This window comes from Ranitomeya variabilis, chromosome 8 (genome assembly GCF_051348905.1).
Source record: "Ranitomeya variabilis isolate aRanVar5 chromosome 8, aRanVar5.hap1, whole genome shotgun sequence".
Classification (NCBI taxonomy): domain Eukaryota; kingdom Metazoa; phylum Chordata; class Amphibia; order Anura; family Dendrobatidae; genus Ranitomeya; species Ranitomeya variabilis.
The window spans coordinates 36306311-36323375 of record NC_135239.1 but is presented as its reverse complement, the minus strand read 5'-3'; the positions used below and the strand labels follow the sequence as shown (position 1 = coordinate 36323375).

Genomic DNA, 17065 nt, shown 5'->3' with positions numbered 1-17065 from the left:
TTCCGGGGGAAATTTTGAAAAAGTGTAACCGCCAAAATGGAGGCTGAGGACTGCACAGCGCCCGGTGCACAGTGAGCGGCGGCGGCAGAGGTGGTGGTGAGGAGAGCCGGGGCCTCCTCCTCCTCCCGTACTGGCGTAAGGGCCTCATTTACTACACGTGTCCTGTACGGAGCTCTGGAGGAGTGAAGGCGACACTGTGTCTTTCCCAGAGAGGTCGCTGCAAATGCAACTGCTAAAAATATTTAAAAAAAATACTAAAAAAACGTTTTTCCCATTATTTTTTGCAGATTTGCATCTCTTGCATTTACATTGGCCTCTTTGGTTCTGCCACTATATAAACTAATGCAGATGAAGATGGATGTTTTGCCTGTGGCAACTGATGAGAACACCTTACGCTTATTTGTTTCTTAAAGGAGTCATCCTCGACTTAAAGGGGCTGTCCAGACAAAACAAGTCATCGCCGATCCACAGGGGACTCGCGCTAATCTGCAAAACTGGCAACTTTTATCCTCATTTCACAATGGATCAGCGCAGTGCAGAAGCTCGCCTATCCATTCTCTAGGGGGCTGCACTTGTTTGTTTTTTTTATTGACTGTCCCCCTAGATAATGAATGGAGGTATAGGGGGGGCATCTGCATTGCTGGATGACAGTTGCCGATTAGCGCGAGTCCCCCTGTGGATGGGCGATAACTTGTTTTCCCTAGTCAGACACTGTAAGTCCAGGATAACTCCCCGATCTGAGCAGGTCTCGGCTGTCGGACCGCTGCCAAATCAGTAAGTTCTCACCTCTCCTCTGGAAGGGTTAAACCTTGTTTTCATCGGAGAGCCCCTTTATAAAATGTGAGTTGATAAAGACAACACTGACCTGTTCCATGCCCTGCAGTGTAACCCTCCAGGCTTCCTTTCCTGGGTCTTGTGTTTATTTACCTGCTTGGTGATGTGACTTATGTGAGCGCTGCAGCCAATCAGTGGCTTAAAGGGGTAATCCGGTGTTACATCTGCATCAGAGGTGAGCGTTGCCGATACATTAAGACCCTACGGCATCCACGATCGATGGATATCGTACACCTGTAATGAACAGGACAATTGTGCTGGTGTTTGCGGAGTCTTAAAGTCATCGGTACTGCTGCACGGCGTCCGATAACCCCTTTAAGCGGTAATGCAGGTATATAAGGAATGAGTCCCCTTAGGTGAGTGACTACAGTCACTTTAAAAGGTTATTCCCATTATTGAAAGCTATCTCCTACATTAGTTGGGGTCCAAACTCCGGTTCTGAAATCCTCCATCGGAACGGAGTGGTGTCTGTGTGTGCACTTGTGTATCGCTCTGTCATATGTGGTCACCACTCCATCCTGGTTTTGGAGTTTGTGGGGTCCTAGCGGCCAGACCCCCACTGATTGGACAGTTATCACCTGTCACATGGATAGGTCATTACTTTTAAGGTTGGGGGGAACCTTCTAAGCACAATTTACAGTCTGATCACACTGAGCTGCATTACAAATGTGTCACTCGATGAAATAGTGTCGGGTACTTCACTACGATTTTCTGAAAACTGCACTTTTACACCCTTAGGATATTATCATTTCAGTCTTTGCATTCTTTATCCAAGTTCTTCGGACTCTCCACACAATTGACTTCTATACGTCCATCAAAAACTGCTCCATCATTATTAGACTTGCACACTCTGATGCATCTAATCTGATGACTCGATCCCCTTCGCCATCAGTGTGTTATATACAATAAGTGGTGTTTTTTTTTTTAGGATATGCAAACTCCTACAAACGGGGTGTCTACCCCCGAAAGTAGGTCATCGTCACAGAGGAGCAGCCATTTTCACAGCTCCAGGTACCCTCCCGGAAGTTTAGCCTCTACACGTCGACGCTCTGCCCTTCGAAGTTTGTCTAAAAGAAAAATCCCACAGAGCACGCCCTTAGAGGTACTCTTATTTTTTTTACTCATTATACAGTAGTGACTTATACCTCAAGCATAGGACAAGCTCCAATACCATCATATGGAATCCATTACCGAGCTATATAGGTAGTACGATCTCTCCAGGAAGGATATGGATCCATAATAAGGCCGAGTCGTATTGCACAGTGCAATCTGAACGATGCCGATCCCATTTCTTGGCCTAGAACGGTCTTTAGAATGGTGCCATATGTTGCGCCGCCCTATACTATCATTTCTAATGGCCAAGCAAGCGGACTGCCCAATTTACAGATCTACCTAGAGCTGATGTGTAAATTATTTGCAATTTCAGGAGACACTTGACCCGGCAAAGGCTGCTTTACTCACCCAAAAACAATGGAGTCTGTACAGCGTGACCCCAATGTATAAGTTCTCATACACCCGACTGAAGGAGTATTCCAGGCATCTGTCTGCTTACATAGCTGCCGAGAAACAGAAGGGTCTCGCCATTGACTTAGGCTCGGATCTGAACCTAAAGGCCACGTTTTCCTCTTTACCTGGACTCAAGGGAAAGGACAGCGATCCACTTGCATTACTTATACAGGTGAGATTGTAGCTAACGTGAAAGGGCTGTCTGGCACAGATCACTTCTGCAGCAGGGGATGAGCGGGGTCGATGGCGTCACATCTACATGCACCTCCTGGGACACGTGCACGATCAGCAGGTAAGGTTCACATCTTATTCTAATGAATAGGACAATTCTGCATGTGTCCCGGCGAGTGCAAGTAGACCCGACATAGTCGACCACGCTCATCTCCTGATACAGAAGCGATCTGTTCTGGACGACCCTGTTATTTGCCAATATTGCATGGAGACCAAAAATACAAACTGGCTCCGCACTGCATACATTCACACATCCATGTGTCGCACATCCATCCTTCCATACATTCACACATCAATATGTCACACACCCATCCTTCCATCCATTCACACGTCCATGTGTCGCACATCCTTCCATACATTCACACGTCCATGTGTCGCACACCCATCCTTCCATACATTCGCACGTCCATCCATCCATACATTCAGACGTCCATGTGTCGCACGTCCATCCTTCCATACATTCGCACGTCCATCCATTCAGACGTCCATGTGTCGCACGTCCATCCTTCCATACATTCGCACGTCCGTTCTTCCATACATTTGCACATCCATGTGTTGCTCTACCTGATGCATGAACCGGCGGTTGGTCTAATGACCTGAAATATACAGTTCATAGTGCTCTGACCGTGACAGACGTGTCGGCCCACATATCGTACAGATCTCATTCTCAGCCCTCTGTGAAGAACACAAGGCATATCCGATGTATCATTTTAATCAGTGCCACTATTTTGTAGCATTTTTATTCCGATTTGTATCCACCTAACGTAAACCACGAAGGTTTCTTTTGAGTGACAGCAGCAAGCAAAGATTTTGAAAACTGCATAAAAATCCTGATGCTTAAAGCTTATTAGAAATATTCATACCTTTTCATTGTACGTAGTATAATTATTATTTATTGTTTACTGAGACTGAAAATTCAATGCCATTACAGATGCATACTACGTGTCTTGTGCTTCTCACCACCCTCATTGCTAGTCATTTATGTCATACATAGTGCTTGTTAAAGGGGATATTCCATTCCCATAAAACAATGGAATATTGCAAATATATCACTTTGGTGTAGGTACCCCACACCATCTTGAGAAAAATCTGTTTTTGATTCATTTGGGTCCAAATTCTTGGAGTATCACCAATCTTTTGAACCATGTGGCTGCAGTTTAGATTAGTGTCCCTTTCTGGTTTACCTTGCACGTGGGCTCTCTGATGATCCACTGCATCACAGCTCCGGTGGTCCAGGGTGCAGGGGAAATCAGTTAAAGGGTTGAAAGCAGCTGACGTTGTGCAGCACATGTCTGCTGGGACTCATGCGTGACACCTGCAAGTGGTGTATATGTCCCAGGATATATGTGCAGACGCAATGTTATCACCAAAATTAGAGCCGTTCAACACAATCACAGTATGAATGGTGTCATTCATGGCAGCATTCATAAGGATAAATGTTCCATTGCGGTTTTACACTTGGCAGTTGTCCTCAATACTTAAGATGTTTACTTACAAATAAATGACATGATTATCTAAAAGTCAGAATAGCCAATATCATTGCAATTACCATGCCCATAGGATAGTCGACACCTTAGTATAATCCAATTTCTGAAAACAAATCTATACACTCATCCTGTCCGACTGAGGGTTTCGCCCTTGCTGCTTCTCCAGGGGGCAACTTTGATTTGACGCTATGTTCTCTTCAATGCCCTAACCCCATTACCTCCCTCTCCAAAATTACTGAAGGGGAGCTTGCTCATCTCTCCAAATCACACCTCACCACGTGTGCACTTGACCCCATCCCACCAATCCCATCCCTAACCCATTTCTTCAACCTATCACTAACTTCTGGTACCTTCCCCTCTGCTTTCAAACATGCCACAATCACACCTATCCTCAAAAAGCCATCCCTTGACCCAAGCGCTATGTCCAGCTATCGACCCATATCTTTGCTCCCATTTGCTTCCAAACTCCTTGAGCAACACATCCACACTCAACCCTCCTCTCACTTTGCATCTAACTCTCTCTTCAAGAAATCTGGCTTCTGTCCCCACTATTCCACTGAGACTGCCCTGACCAAAATTACTAATGACTTACAGCCAAAGCTAAGGGACAATTCTCTATACTCCTCCTTCTAGACCTGTCCTCTGCCTTCGACACAGATGACCACTGCCTCCTACTACAGATCCTCTCTTCCTTTGGTGTCAGAGACCTCGCCCTATCCTGGATCTCATACCTCACCAACCGCACATTTAGAGTTTCATACTCCCATACCACCTCTTCATCTTGCCCCCTCTCTGTTGGAGTCCCTGAAGGCTCTCTTAGGGCCCTTACTCTTCTCAATCTATACACTTGGCCTAGGACAACGCATAAGGTCCTATGGTTTCCAGTACCATCTATATGCCGATGACACTCAGATCTACCTCTCTGGCCCAGATGTCACCTCTCTGCTCTACAGAATCCCAGAGTGTCTATCAGCCATATCCTCCTTTTCTCCTCTCGCTTCCTCAAGCTCAATATGGACAAATCTGAACTAATTATCTTTCCTCCATCTCGCATATCTTCCCTATCTGATCAATGAAATCACACTTTCCCCTGTCCCCAAAATCCGTTGCCTCGGAGTAACCCTTGCTTCGGCCCTGTCCTTCAAACCGCACATCCAAGCTCTCGCCACCTCCTGTCGCCTCCACCTCAAAAATATTTCCAGAATCTGTTCTTTATTCAGTCGCCGTGACAGCACTACGAGAGAGGGGATCCGCCCTTCAGGGACAGGAAACCTACAGACATAAAAGGGCGGTACCTCTCTCCCGCATCAGTTGGTTTCCTGTCCCTGACAGGGGAACCTCTTCAGGCAGGCCCTAAGAAGAAGGTCGAAGAAAAAGAAAGTATCCCACTGCTGACAGACCGATGCAGGTAGCGGAGGTTCCCTACCTCGGCCTGGTCCGGTTGCTGGAAGCACCACACCGCAGGGGAACTGTCTGGTGTCGGTGATAGCAGGAGGAAGCAGCCTGAGGTTTAAAAGGGCTGGTTTCCGATGTGGTCCATCGTCGCGCGTACCGGGTGAGTATGGGGCTCTCCTCGGGGACCGCGCCTGCTGGGGCCTTTGGGATCTGTCCGCTGCTTGCTGGGGGCGTGCGCGTCGGTCTGGGCAGTGCTGGCGTCCTCGGTCGCGTGTCGGCTTGCAAAGCCGCAGTCGCAACCGGAAGGGGCGTGTCCGGATAATGCAACTGGGCAGCGCGGCCTGATGATGCGGCGGAGCATGCGCAGAAAGCGCCGTTACTGCCGATGGCGGCACTCCGACATCCGAACGGGGCTTGGACCCAGGGGGGCGGGGGTCTCACTGGCCGGCGGCAGAGGCGTGGCCCTGAAGGGGGAGAACACGTCCCTTCAGTTAATGGTACCGGGCAGGCCACCTGGAGTTCCTGCTAACCCCCATCCGGGGGCGGTACCGTGGGGGTATTTAAAGTATTGGAGGAAGCTGCAAAGTGCTCCGAACCCATTCTCAGAATGGAATCGTCAGAGGGAGCAACGCAGCTGGACAAGCAGCAGCAACAGCAGCTTCAGGATTCGGAAGAGTCTCAGGTGATCTCCCAGCGGCGTTCTAGTGGCGGTAGTCACGCTGGTGGAGCTAAGGAGACTCAAAAGTCAAAATCAAGCAAGTCCTCAAGCCGTAAAGAATCACCAGCTAGGAAGGACCCCCCAACTACGGTACCACTCACTGCAGGGCTGGGTAAGTGATCTACGTGGAAGTTCACTTACTGATTGTTATTCCTCCTTATATTCCCTCTCTCCTTACTAGGGGAGAAAATGGCTTACCAAGGCCAAACATAGGGAGTGTGCCGAGTGTGGGGAACCACTCCCAGATGGTCATACAAGGAGATTATGTAGATCCTGCATACAACACTTAATTGAGGAAGAGGCCCCTGACCTTACCTCTTTGCTAAGAGAGATGGTTAGACAAGAAGTCAGAGGTTCTATAAAATCCAGGTCTCAGAAAACGGATGCCAAAAAGAGGAAGGAAGTTACATCCCCTATCTCAGATATAGGTTCGGACTCGGGTGAACTGAGTTCAGATTCCCTCCCATCATCCCCCTCATCGGGGGACATAGAATCCGGCCAGGCCTGTCTATCACTCGATAGGGTTAACCACTTAGTTAAAGCAGTCAACAACACAATGGGGATTGAGGAGACCCAGTCAGAATGCTCCATTCAAGACATAATGTTATAGATCGGAAATCCCGAAGGTCTTTTCCAGTAGTGGATAAGATAAAGACACTGATTACAAGGGAGTGGAAAAAACCCGAAAGGAAGGGTTCACTTCCACAAGCGTTCAAAAGAAGGTATCCGTTTGAGGAGGAGCCTTCATCCTCATGGGACAAGGCCCCGAAGCTAGATGCAGCAGTGGCCAAGGCGTGCAAAAAAAAAACTCTCTTCCATTCGAAGATTTGGTAAATTTAAAGGACCCACTAGATAGAAAAGCCGACGTCTTAAGGGTGCTTGGGAAACATCAGCAGGTTCCCTGAGGCCGGCAAATGCAGCCACTTGCACAGCTCGGTCGTTAATGGTGTGGCTGGGTCACCTAGAGGATCAACTCAAAAATAAAGTTTCCAGAAATGAGATTTTGTCTTCCATACCTATAATTCAGGATGCAGCAGCATTTCTTTCAGATGCGTTGGTGGATTCTGTTAAATTGGCTGCCAGATCCTCGGCCCTATCCAACGCAGCCCGTAGAGCGCTGTGGATTAAATGTTGGCCAGGAGATTTACAGGTCAGATCAAAACTGTGTAGCATTCCCTGTGAAGGAGCTAATTTGTTTGGAACAGTTCTGGATGAACTATTAGAAAAGGCGGGAGACAATAAAAAGCGATTTCCTTTCTTAAGAAGGCCCTTTTATAGACGGGAGTACAACAGAGGATGGTCTAACCGCAGAAGATCAAACAGAGATTCAAACAGAGAATCAACCAGACATGACAGCTACAGGAGAAGAGGTAGAGGATATATGTTTAATTCCTCTCGGGACTTTAAAAAGCCACAATGACTGGCGGACCAGGTGGGGGGGTAGACTTTTAGCCTGATGGATCATATCATATCATGGATCATGTCGTACCATCATCAACTTAAAAGGCCTGAATACATTTTTGCTGGTCCCATCCTTCAAAATGGAGTCTGTAAAGACGGCAATAAAGCTTCTGTTTAGCAATTGCTTCATGGTTGTCTTAGATCTAAAAGACGCCTATTATCATGTCCCAATACATGTAGATCATCAACGGTTTCTTAGGGTGGCGGTTTCACTTGCCGGCACAGTAGAACACTTTCAATATCAGGCACTTCCCTTTGGTGTTGCAGTTGCACCCCGTGTATTTACTAAAATCATGGTAGAGGTTATGGTGCACCTTCACGAACAGAACATATTAATAATTCCCTACCTAGATGATTTATTGATTGTGGGACATTCAGAATCACATTGTAAAGACCAATTGGGGAAGGTGATAACGGCGTTGCACAGATTAGGGTGGATCATTAATCTCAAAAAATCTCGTTTGCAGCCCTTAAAATCACAGGAATTTTGGGGTCTTGTCATAGACTCTAGTCAGCAGGAATGTAGCCTGCCGGATTCAAAAGTGGATAGTATTCAACGGCTGGCCACCAGAATGATTAGCAATCCATTAGTCTCCGTAAGAGGAGCGATGTCACTTCTGGGTTCACTTACATCTTGTATTCCGGCGGTTCTCTGGTCTCAGTATCACACCAGAACACTGCAGTAGGATGTCCTACATAATTCTCGGCGGCTAGGAGCTAATCTAGAAAGTAAATTTTCACTGTCTGTTGAAACTATTCATTCATTAAATTGGTGGACGCACATACCAAATCTTCGTAGAGGGGTTCCCTGGACAAATCATATAACACGGATAATAACTACTACTACTGATGCTAGCCCCAAGGGTTGGGGGCACACTTGGAAAATAATTGGGTCCAGGGACTGTGGTCCCAGTCTGAACAAAACTCATCCTCCAATCTAAAAGAATTGTTAGCGGGAGAGCGCGCGTTAAATAGTTTTCTTATACCCCTACAGGGTCGACACGTCGGGCTGTTTTCAGACAACCAGGTAACCGTAGCCTGGTTCATTAATGGAGGTTGTGGATCGTATTTTTCAGATGGTCGCGAATCACCCACTTTCTCTTACAGCTCTTCACATAAGGGGAAAGCTCAGTACCATGGCCGACTATCTAAGCCGCAACAAACTCAGACAAGGGGACTGGTCACTAAATCGGGCCATCTTCAATCAGATCGTGCTATGGGGATGTCCAGAAATAGATCTTTTTGCCAACCGAGGAAACAGAAAACTACACCAATTCTGTTCCTTAAATCCAAGGGACAACCCGTATGCAATGGACGCTCTTCTAATCTCTTGGCGCTTTAGTCTCGCTTATGCCTTTCCCCCTCTAAACCTAATTCCTATAGTTCTGAGGAAAATACGGGAAGACAGGGCCCGAGTAATCCTGATAGCCCCGTTCTGGCCCAGGAGGTCGTGGTTTCCTTGGCTGAGGAAGATGTCTATTACCCAACCATGGATTCTTCCAGAATTACCAGATCTCCTCTCCCAGGGCCCAGTTCTCCATCCACGAGTAGCCAATTTACACGTAGCAGTGTGGAATTTGAGAGGTCGCTACTAAGGGGGAAAGGGTTTTCTCGAGATCTTGTAAATACACTTCTAAAGAGTAGGAAAACCTCCACGACAAACATTTGTCAGGGTTTGGAAAAAAATTCTATCAAGTTCAGGAGCGCAGATTGACCAGAAACCTTGTATTAATCAAATTTTAGAATTTTTACAAAGGGGCCTAGAAATGGGTTTAGCCACAAGCACTCGGAGTTCAAGTGTCCGGCTCTGGGGGCGCTATACAATTCTAACTTAGCCAGCAATCACTGGATATCCAGGTTCTTTAAAGCGGTTACTAGATCCAGACCAGTCATTAAACAAAAAATAGTTCCATGGGACCTAAATCTTGTACTCTTCAGCTTTAACGCAAGCCCCATTCGAGCCTATTGATACTATCCCAATAAAAATTCGGTCGGTTAAAACAGCCCTTTTAGTTGCACTCACGTCCGCAAGAAGGGTTAGTGATCTACAAGCATTATCTAGACAACCGCCATACATGCAGTTTAGGGAGGATAGAGTTATTATGAAACCTGATCCCCTTTATCTTCCAAAAGTTGCTTCAAAATTTCATAGGTTACAAGAGGTGGTCCTACCTTCGTTTTGTTCTAATCCTAGGAATATAGATTTCATTCTTTAGATGTAAGAAGATGCCTTCTTAAATATAGTTCAGTTACAGATACCTGGAAAAAAAGAGAACTCCTTATTTATATCTTACCAGGGAGTTAGAAAGGGTCTTAGAGTATCTAAAAACACACTAGCCAGATGGATCAGGGAGGCGATCTCTCTCGCTTATACAGCAGGTGGCATGGAGATCCCGGAAGGTATAAAGGCTCACTCCACTCGAGCCGTGGCAACATCCTGGACGGAGAGATCAGAGGTGTCGATTGAAGACATTTGTAAGGCGGCCACATGGTCTTCTCCATCTACCTTTCTTAAACCCTATAGATTGGATCTGGGTGGCTCCTCCGACCTCACGTTTGGGAGAAGGGTGCTTGAAGCAGTCGTCCCTCCCTAAATCTTTCTTACTTCTCTGAAAGTCTCTCGTAGTGCTGTCATGGCGACTGAATATATACGCAAGCTACTTACCGGTAGCGGTGTTTTTTCAGGAGCCCATGACAGCACCCTTATATTCCCTACCCTATTCTTTCTCAGATGGCGCAACACTTTCGTTTTCCTTTAAATCTTGCGTTCACTCACATGGTGAATTGTACCATAGTTATGCTGTATCTGTGTTACTAGCCAAGGGGGTCCTCTCATGCTCTGGAACTAACTGATGCGGGAGAGAGGTACCGCCCTTTTATGTCTGTAGGTTTCCTGTCCCTGAAGGGCGGATCCCCTCTCTCGTAGTGCTGTCATGGGCTCCTGAAAAACACAGCTACCGGTAAGTAGCTTACGTATTTCCTCAACCCCCTCTCTACCAAAATGCTTGTGCATGCCCTAATCATCTCCCGCCTCGACTACTGCAACATCCTCCTCTGTGGCCTACCTTCTAACACTCTCGCACCTCTCCAGTCCGTCCTTATGTCTGCTGCCCGACTAATCTCTCTCCTCGCTACACTCCTGCTTCCCCTCTTTGCAAATCTCTTCACTGGCTCCCAATTTCCCAGCATATCCAGTTTAAACTTCGAACACTGACCTACAAAGCCATCCATAACCTTTCTCCTCCGTATATTTCCAAACTAATCTCTGAATATCTTCCCTCACGTAATCTCTGATCCTCCCAAGACCTCCTTCTCTCCTCCAGTCTTATTCGCTCCTCACCTAATCGCCTCCAAGACTTCTCCCGAATGTCCCCCATCCTCTGGTGGAATTCTGTGCCCCAACACGTCCGGTTATCCACCACGTTTGGATCCTTCAAAAGAAACGTGAAAACCCATCTCTTCAGGAAAGCCTACAGCCTGTAATGACCACACGGCCACCTCAACACCATCAGAGCTACTGCAACCCCCGACCTACTGTCTCCTTCCCCACCATCCTGTAGAATGTAAGCCCGCAAGGGCAGGGTCCTCGCCCCTCTGTATCAGTCTGTCATTGTTAGTTTGTATAGTGCGAGTGATATTTGTATTTTGATGTAACCCCGTCTCATGTACAGCACCATGGAATTAATGGTGCTATATAAATAAAAATAATAATTCAGTCTCAGTGGGAGTTTCAAAGGTCAGATTCTGTCATAAAGTGATTACATTCTCTGTATATGCTGAGTCTAATCTATTTAAAAAACTTAATTTTGCATGTTTAAGTACAAAGATTAAAAAAAAAACTGCTAAATATTATTGCATTCTTCTCTTTTCTTGTTCTCACCAAAGATTTCGTCTAAGCCACCACTCACCAGGGCAGGCGCACAGGACCGGATAGTGTGGACAGGTTGGTTTTGCGGGACGTACGCAGAAGATGATGTATTGGAGGGGATACCAGAGACATTTACGTGCCTGCCACTTTTCCTGTATAATGGCGCAGAGACCATCACCGCTCTAGTGGGGACCTGGTTCCAAATAAACTTTGACTGTTGCTTTGGTAAACTGCTGATCAATTCTCAGGACCTTGCGTGGTTTGCAGCTATGTGGACCGGGTGTGAAGTGCACGGGCGCATGAGGAACACAGAGCTCATTTTTTCTTTGCCAGTTGAGCCTCACTTGACTATTACTTACGGCATCAAAACGGAGGACTTGAAAACCTTATGGAACGATATTCACAAATCACAAGACGAGGTCACACTGGAGGAGGTGGAACATTTATTCCAATGTCTCTGTTCACATTTCTTCAGACACTTTAAAATTCACTTAACAGTCACCCATCTTGTCAAGGTGACGGCATCTGTGGCATCAGCACATCGAGAAGGAAAAGTGAAGGTGAGTGGTTCCCATTTCTTGTGTATATTCTAATTGTCTCTTCAGAGAGGAAGAGGACTAGAACTCTAGTGCCACCTATTGGAAGTAGCAATCCTAACAGTCAATGTCGACCCTTTAACGAGCCTTGTCACATGACTTAGGATAATAGCCAAAGCAGAATCTCAATATTCTAAAACACGATGTAAAAGAAAGGAAGCACTGGTATCCCGGACTGGCAAACTACGTGGACACGATTCACAATTACAGCTCATGTGAATTATGTCTTCAGAGAGGAAGAGGACTAGAACTCTAGCGCCACCTATAGGAAGTAGCAATCCTAAAAGTCAATGTTGACCCTTTAACGAGCCTTGTCACATGACGTAGGATAAAAGCCAAACCAGAATCTCAATTTGCAGACATTGTGTTTTGGGGTACTGCTCGTATGTCATACATTTGTTATACAAGGATGTTGACAAAAATTTTGGGATGCAGATTTTGCCATTTACCTTTCATAAAGTGAAATCTGCAACCAAAAATCTAGGACAGGCACACAGCATGTTGTAACTTTTTTAATTATTTTTTTGTTCTAGGTGGATGCTAAATATTATATAATACTTACATATTATATCGATGTGTTCATCACACACATATAAATTATTTATAACATATATTTATGTGTGTGTGATGAACCCACACCTCGCTTCGCGTCACTATTACGTCAGAGGGATCACGCAGTGTACTGGCTACGCACTTGCACTAACGTGATGTTCAGCACCCTGTGGGGACATATAAGGTCAGCTTGGCACAGATTTTACACAGACACCCCCTATCCACACCGGTCCAGGGAGGCACGGGGAATGAGAAAAAGTGACCCATGCAGCCACTGATGTGGCACCACACTCGCTCACAACCCTGACAGGCCCCTTTCACTGCCACCACCTTGTTAGATATAATCCAGGCATGTTTATGGGATATGGGTCCAGAAACCAGCCCCAGTAGCATGTGAAGTCAAAACTTAGAACATTAACTTCCAATTAGTCGATCGTGATAAGAGCAGCCCAAGGTTAAATTACATATTTAATCACCGTAACTCTACAGTAAACTATACGCTATATATTCAATAGTTATACATATACAATGGTCGGATATGCAAATTACAGGTGAAGAACAAAAGATATTAGCTGATGAATCATGTCAATTACTGGTTTGATGGTCGACCATGTGTGCTGTGCTGCATGGGGCTGCCAGCTGGTTCCAGTTCCTTACAGCACGTTACTCTACGTGACTACCCCCTTTAGAAGTGAACAGCAAACATGACAAAGAGAGCGAGCACATTGGCTTCTGCAAGCATTTAACTCCTTGGTCAGTCACTCCTTTCTGCCCCTGGGATGGGCCTTATCCTTCTCACCTGAGAGTTTGTAGCTACAACTCCCAAAACCTATGAAGGATCAAAACAGAAGGTCATAGGGTGGCAGTGCTCTCGCCATCGAACCAGCCGGTTCCCCGCTTGGAGGCCAAACACTGTTTCTCTACCTGGCTTCTTCTAGTTGTTCTGCATAGCTCCCCAACATGGGGTGCTCGAATGGCTCGAGAACCTGGAAGGTGCCCTACCTGTTCCCGAGATCTTGAAAATGTAACCGGTGTGTGGCTAGGACTTACGATAACTCTCTAGTCTCATTAAAGCTCCTTATGAAATCATACTTGACTAGAGGAAGTTTGAATGAATCAGTCACATGGTGTGGGCGCCACAGTTCGTCATCCTGTATGAGCTTGGATACTAGCTGATGTGGTTGGACAGCCTGCTGAGCCAGGTGTCCTGTTACAGCTACACATGCTGATGGAGGATTGTAAGCTACCATTAAATCTCCACATATTCTTCAAAAATATATATAGATAGATATATCTAGATATATACATAGATCTCCAAAAAGTAAAGAGAACACTATAATACCACATCCTAGATATCACTGAATGAAATATTCCAGTTGCAAATCTTTATTCATTACATAGTGGAATACGTTGAAAACAATAAAACATAAAAATGATCAAAGTAAATCTAAATTAATATCCCATGGAGGTCTGGATTTGGAATGATACTCAAAATCAAAGTGGAAAATCAAAAAAGCAGGTTGATCTGACTTGAGTGGAAATGCCTCAAGACAAGGATATGATGCTCAGTAGTGTGTGTAGCATCTTTTTATACACCTTTATTTATTTGAGTGGTGTATGTATCCGCACAGCCTAATAATATAAATAATATGTTGTAGTATTACTATTATTTTTGTTTTGCTATGTGGCAGCTGTGGTCAGAATCCAATCAGGTCATTATTTTTATTTTTTTTTTCTTAAAGTGTCGGCCATTAACTGTGTTGCGTCTGTGCTCGTGTGTTAATATGGTTGGTGCCGTTCTCTCAAATTTGACTTTTTCTGGAGGAAGAGCATCACACAAACTTATCTGTTAATTCCAGACTTCCTGCAACTTCTGGGCTATTAGACAACCTATTGAGCCCCGGTGTCTTATTATCACTTGTCTCCTTACACCCGGGTGTATAATAAGCAGTGGTTCGTTATGTGACCTATGTGGAGGCTGTAAATACTTTATATAAATAGATAAATACACAGATTAAAAAGAGCCATATTACTACATAGGTAATGAACTAAAGGAGCAGAAGAAGCCGCTCACATGAAGCCGTAGATCTGAGGATCACTATTTTATAATGCCATTAAATTTACAAGGTCCCATAGAAGTTTTATGTCCCTTTTTGGCATGAAAATATGTGGAAGACAATTGAAATGGATTTTTTTTTTTTTAAAGATGTTTTGTCACCATCTGCAGCTCTGACCGCTATGATCGAACCACTGCGGTCAATCTGTCACAGCGGGATTTGAGCCATCATGTCACGCGACCATTCCTGTGGCAATCCCACCGCCACCGTACATGACACATACCGATGGACTGCCATGGCAGCCAGGGGCTTAGCCAAGACCCTTCTCGATGAATGTCTAGTTGGATGACCATTTTGCAGAAAGAAGCACAATGGATCGGTTATTGATACTCGCATATCTGGGACTCGGGGTCTCTCACTATTTTTAGAAGGAGATCCGTTTTGTACAACTGACAAGGTAATCCGCATACGGCTGCAATAATTAATGGTCTGGAAAAAATGATCATGTGGATGACACCCACCTAGTTATACAAAGCGGTCACTCTAAGCGGTGAATGCCAGCAATAAAGGGCACAATGTAATGCACATCTTATAACCACAGGGCCGACACCACTTTTTCTTCCGATTCAAACTTTTTATTTATTTATTATAACTTGACCTTAAGTTTTCCTTTTATTAAAAAAAAAAAGTTTGTTTTTTGTACTTCTTTCAATCACACAATATAATTCTCTTTCTTTTTCTCCCTAGTTCCTCAGTAAGGATTTCCTTGTACGAGTGCTGGGATTTATCACCGAGCTGGCGATGAATAACATCCAGTATTAAACTGGCGGACTCTCAACAGAGACTTTATCCACAACATTCAGAGCGCTCCTCTTCCTCCTCCTCTTCCTCCTCCTCCTCCTCTTCTCTATGTTTTATGCGTATGAAGAACGGATCCTTGCAGTAGTTGCTGTGTCTTGTCACCACCTCCTGCCGTCTCTTAAAGGGGCTGTATAACCTGGACTACGACTTATTTATGGGAATTTCAGTTGCCTCCCGTAGCCAGCGGTTACACCCCAGTTTTATTAGTGTAGTCTGCAGTCCTGAGCAGACTGAAAAGCTCAAATATAATGGATCTAAAATGGGTAAAAAAAAGTGCTTGTAAAATAATTAAAACAAGCAACATTGTAATTTATATCTTATGAACAATCCTCTGTTCTCAAGAAAGGTGGGATTTTACATGTTATTATGGTTTCCTACACAAGGAGAGCAGCCCTTACAAGCTGTTTGCTTTAGATCTTGTAAGCGCTGCTCCGAAGCCAGTCAGATCGCTGGATCCACCTCAGTGCTCCTCCGATGCAAAGATGCCTCTATCTGTTTTGGAAAGCACTCAGTTTGTTCCGGCGGCTCAACCATGTCTCTCGTGTGAACCATCAATTTTCACAGAGCACCCTGGCAAGCAGAAGGCCATGAGGCTGGGGAGCAGTGCCCTCCTAAAGATTGAACAGGAGACTTTAAATTGGTAAAATGCATTTGACCTCTTATCATTGTTAATGTAAAAAAGTTGGTTAGAATCCAGATTAAAAAAATTTATTTTTACAAAAAAAAAGGCAATTTTTAAAATTTTCGTTAGAACCTGGCTTTACTTTGCCCCAGTTTTCATACATAAACCCCAAATCTGTTCAATATGTGTTACCGTTGTGATTACGACACTGGCCGTGGATCCATTGCTAATTGACAAAGCACTTTTAAGTTTGTGTTTTTTAAAACTATTGTCATTCATTCAATATTGTATGTATGTTATTGTCCGGTCTAGTAAATAAACTTTTTTTTTTGTAACTTACATTTCACCACCACTACTAAAAGTGCAGTATTTGCCGGTGTGTCCCAGCATCAATCCAAAGATGACATTGAAGAGGCTCCAGTCCTCACATGAGTGCAATGACCCCTTTAAGTGTCTGATCAGCAGGAGTGCCAAGACTAGCATATTAGCATATTGGTTTTTTATTTTGTTTATTTGCTAAGACAAAAGTTCTGGAGCAGACTGTCATTCAATCACCTCCTTTGTAAGGTACATAATAGCTGACTGACTGCTTCTTTTTAACTTCTCTGTTCTGTCCTGGGATAAAACATGTCATTAAACATGGGTTTCTTACAATAAACTTTGGCATATGGACATGTTTTGCAAGCTACGAGGGTCTGACTTTTGCATCAGTTGATGTGCTGGAGATCGTGTATTGAAGCTGCAGATATTCTCAGCTGAAGGGACATGAAGTTTTATGCACATTTATGCATCATGTTGCAACTATAATACACAGCAGATTTTCTGGCTGGGGAAGTCCGCCAGTTACACTCCACTTACCTTCTAAGGACACCAAAGA

At 44.9% G+C, this 17065-nt stretch overlaps 1 protein-coding gene across 2 annotated transcripts in view; it reads left to right on the top strand.

Moving 5' to 3' along the window:
* Positions 1–16860, top strand: part of CENPL (centromere protein L) — a 32487-nt gene extending 15627 nt beyond the window's left edge. The window contains exons 1-5 of one of the 2 annotated variants that reach the window (XM_077277809.1): positions 12–135; positions 1763–1936; positions 2261–2512; positions 11518–12060; positions 15453–16860. In XM_077277809.1, the coding sequence (XP_077133924.1) occupies positions 1766–1936; positions 2261–2512; positions 11518–12060; positions 15453–15527 (1041 nt within the window). In that variant the 5' untranslated portion in view covers positions 12–135; positions 1763–1765 and the 3' untranslated portion in view covers positions 15528–16860. Of the gene's footprint in view, positions 1–11; positions 136–1762; positions 1937–2260; positions 2513–11517; positions 12061–15452 lie in introns of those variants that run through there. The other variant, XM_077277810.1, reaches the window with a different exon arrangement.
* Positions 16861–17065: the final 205 nt, after the last annotated feature.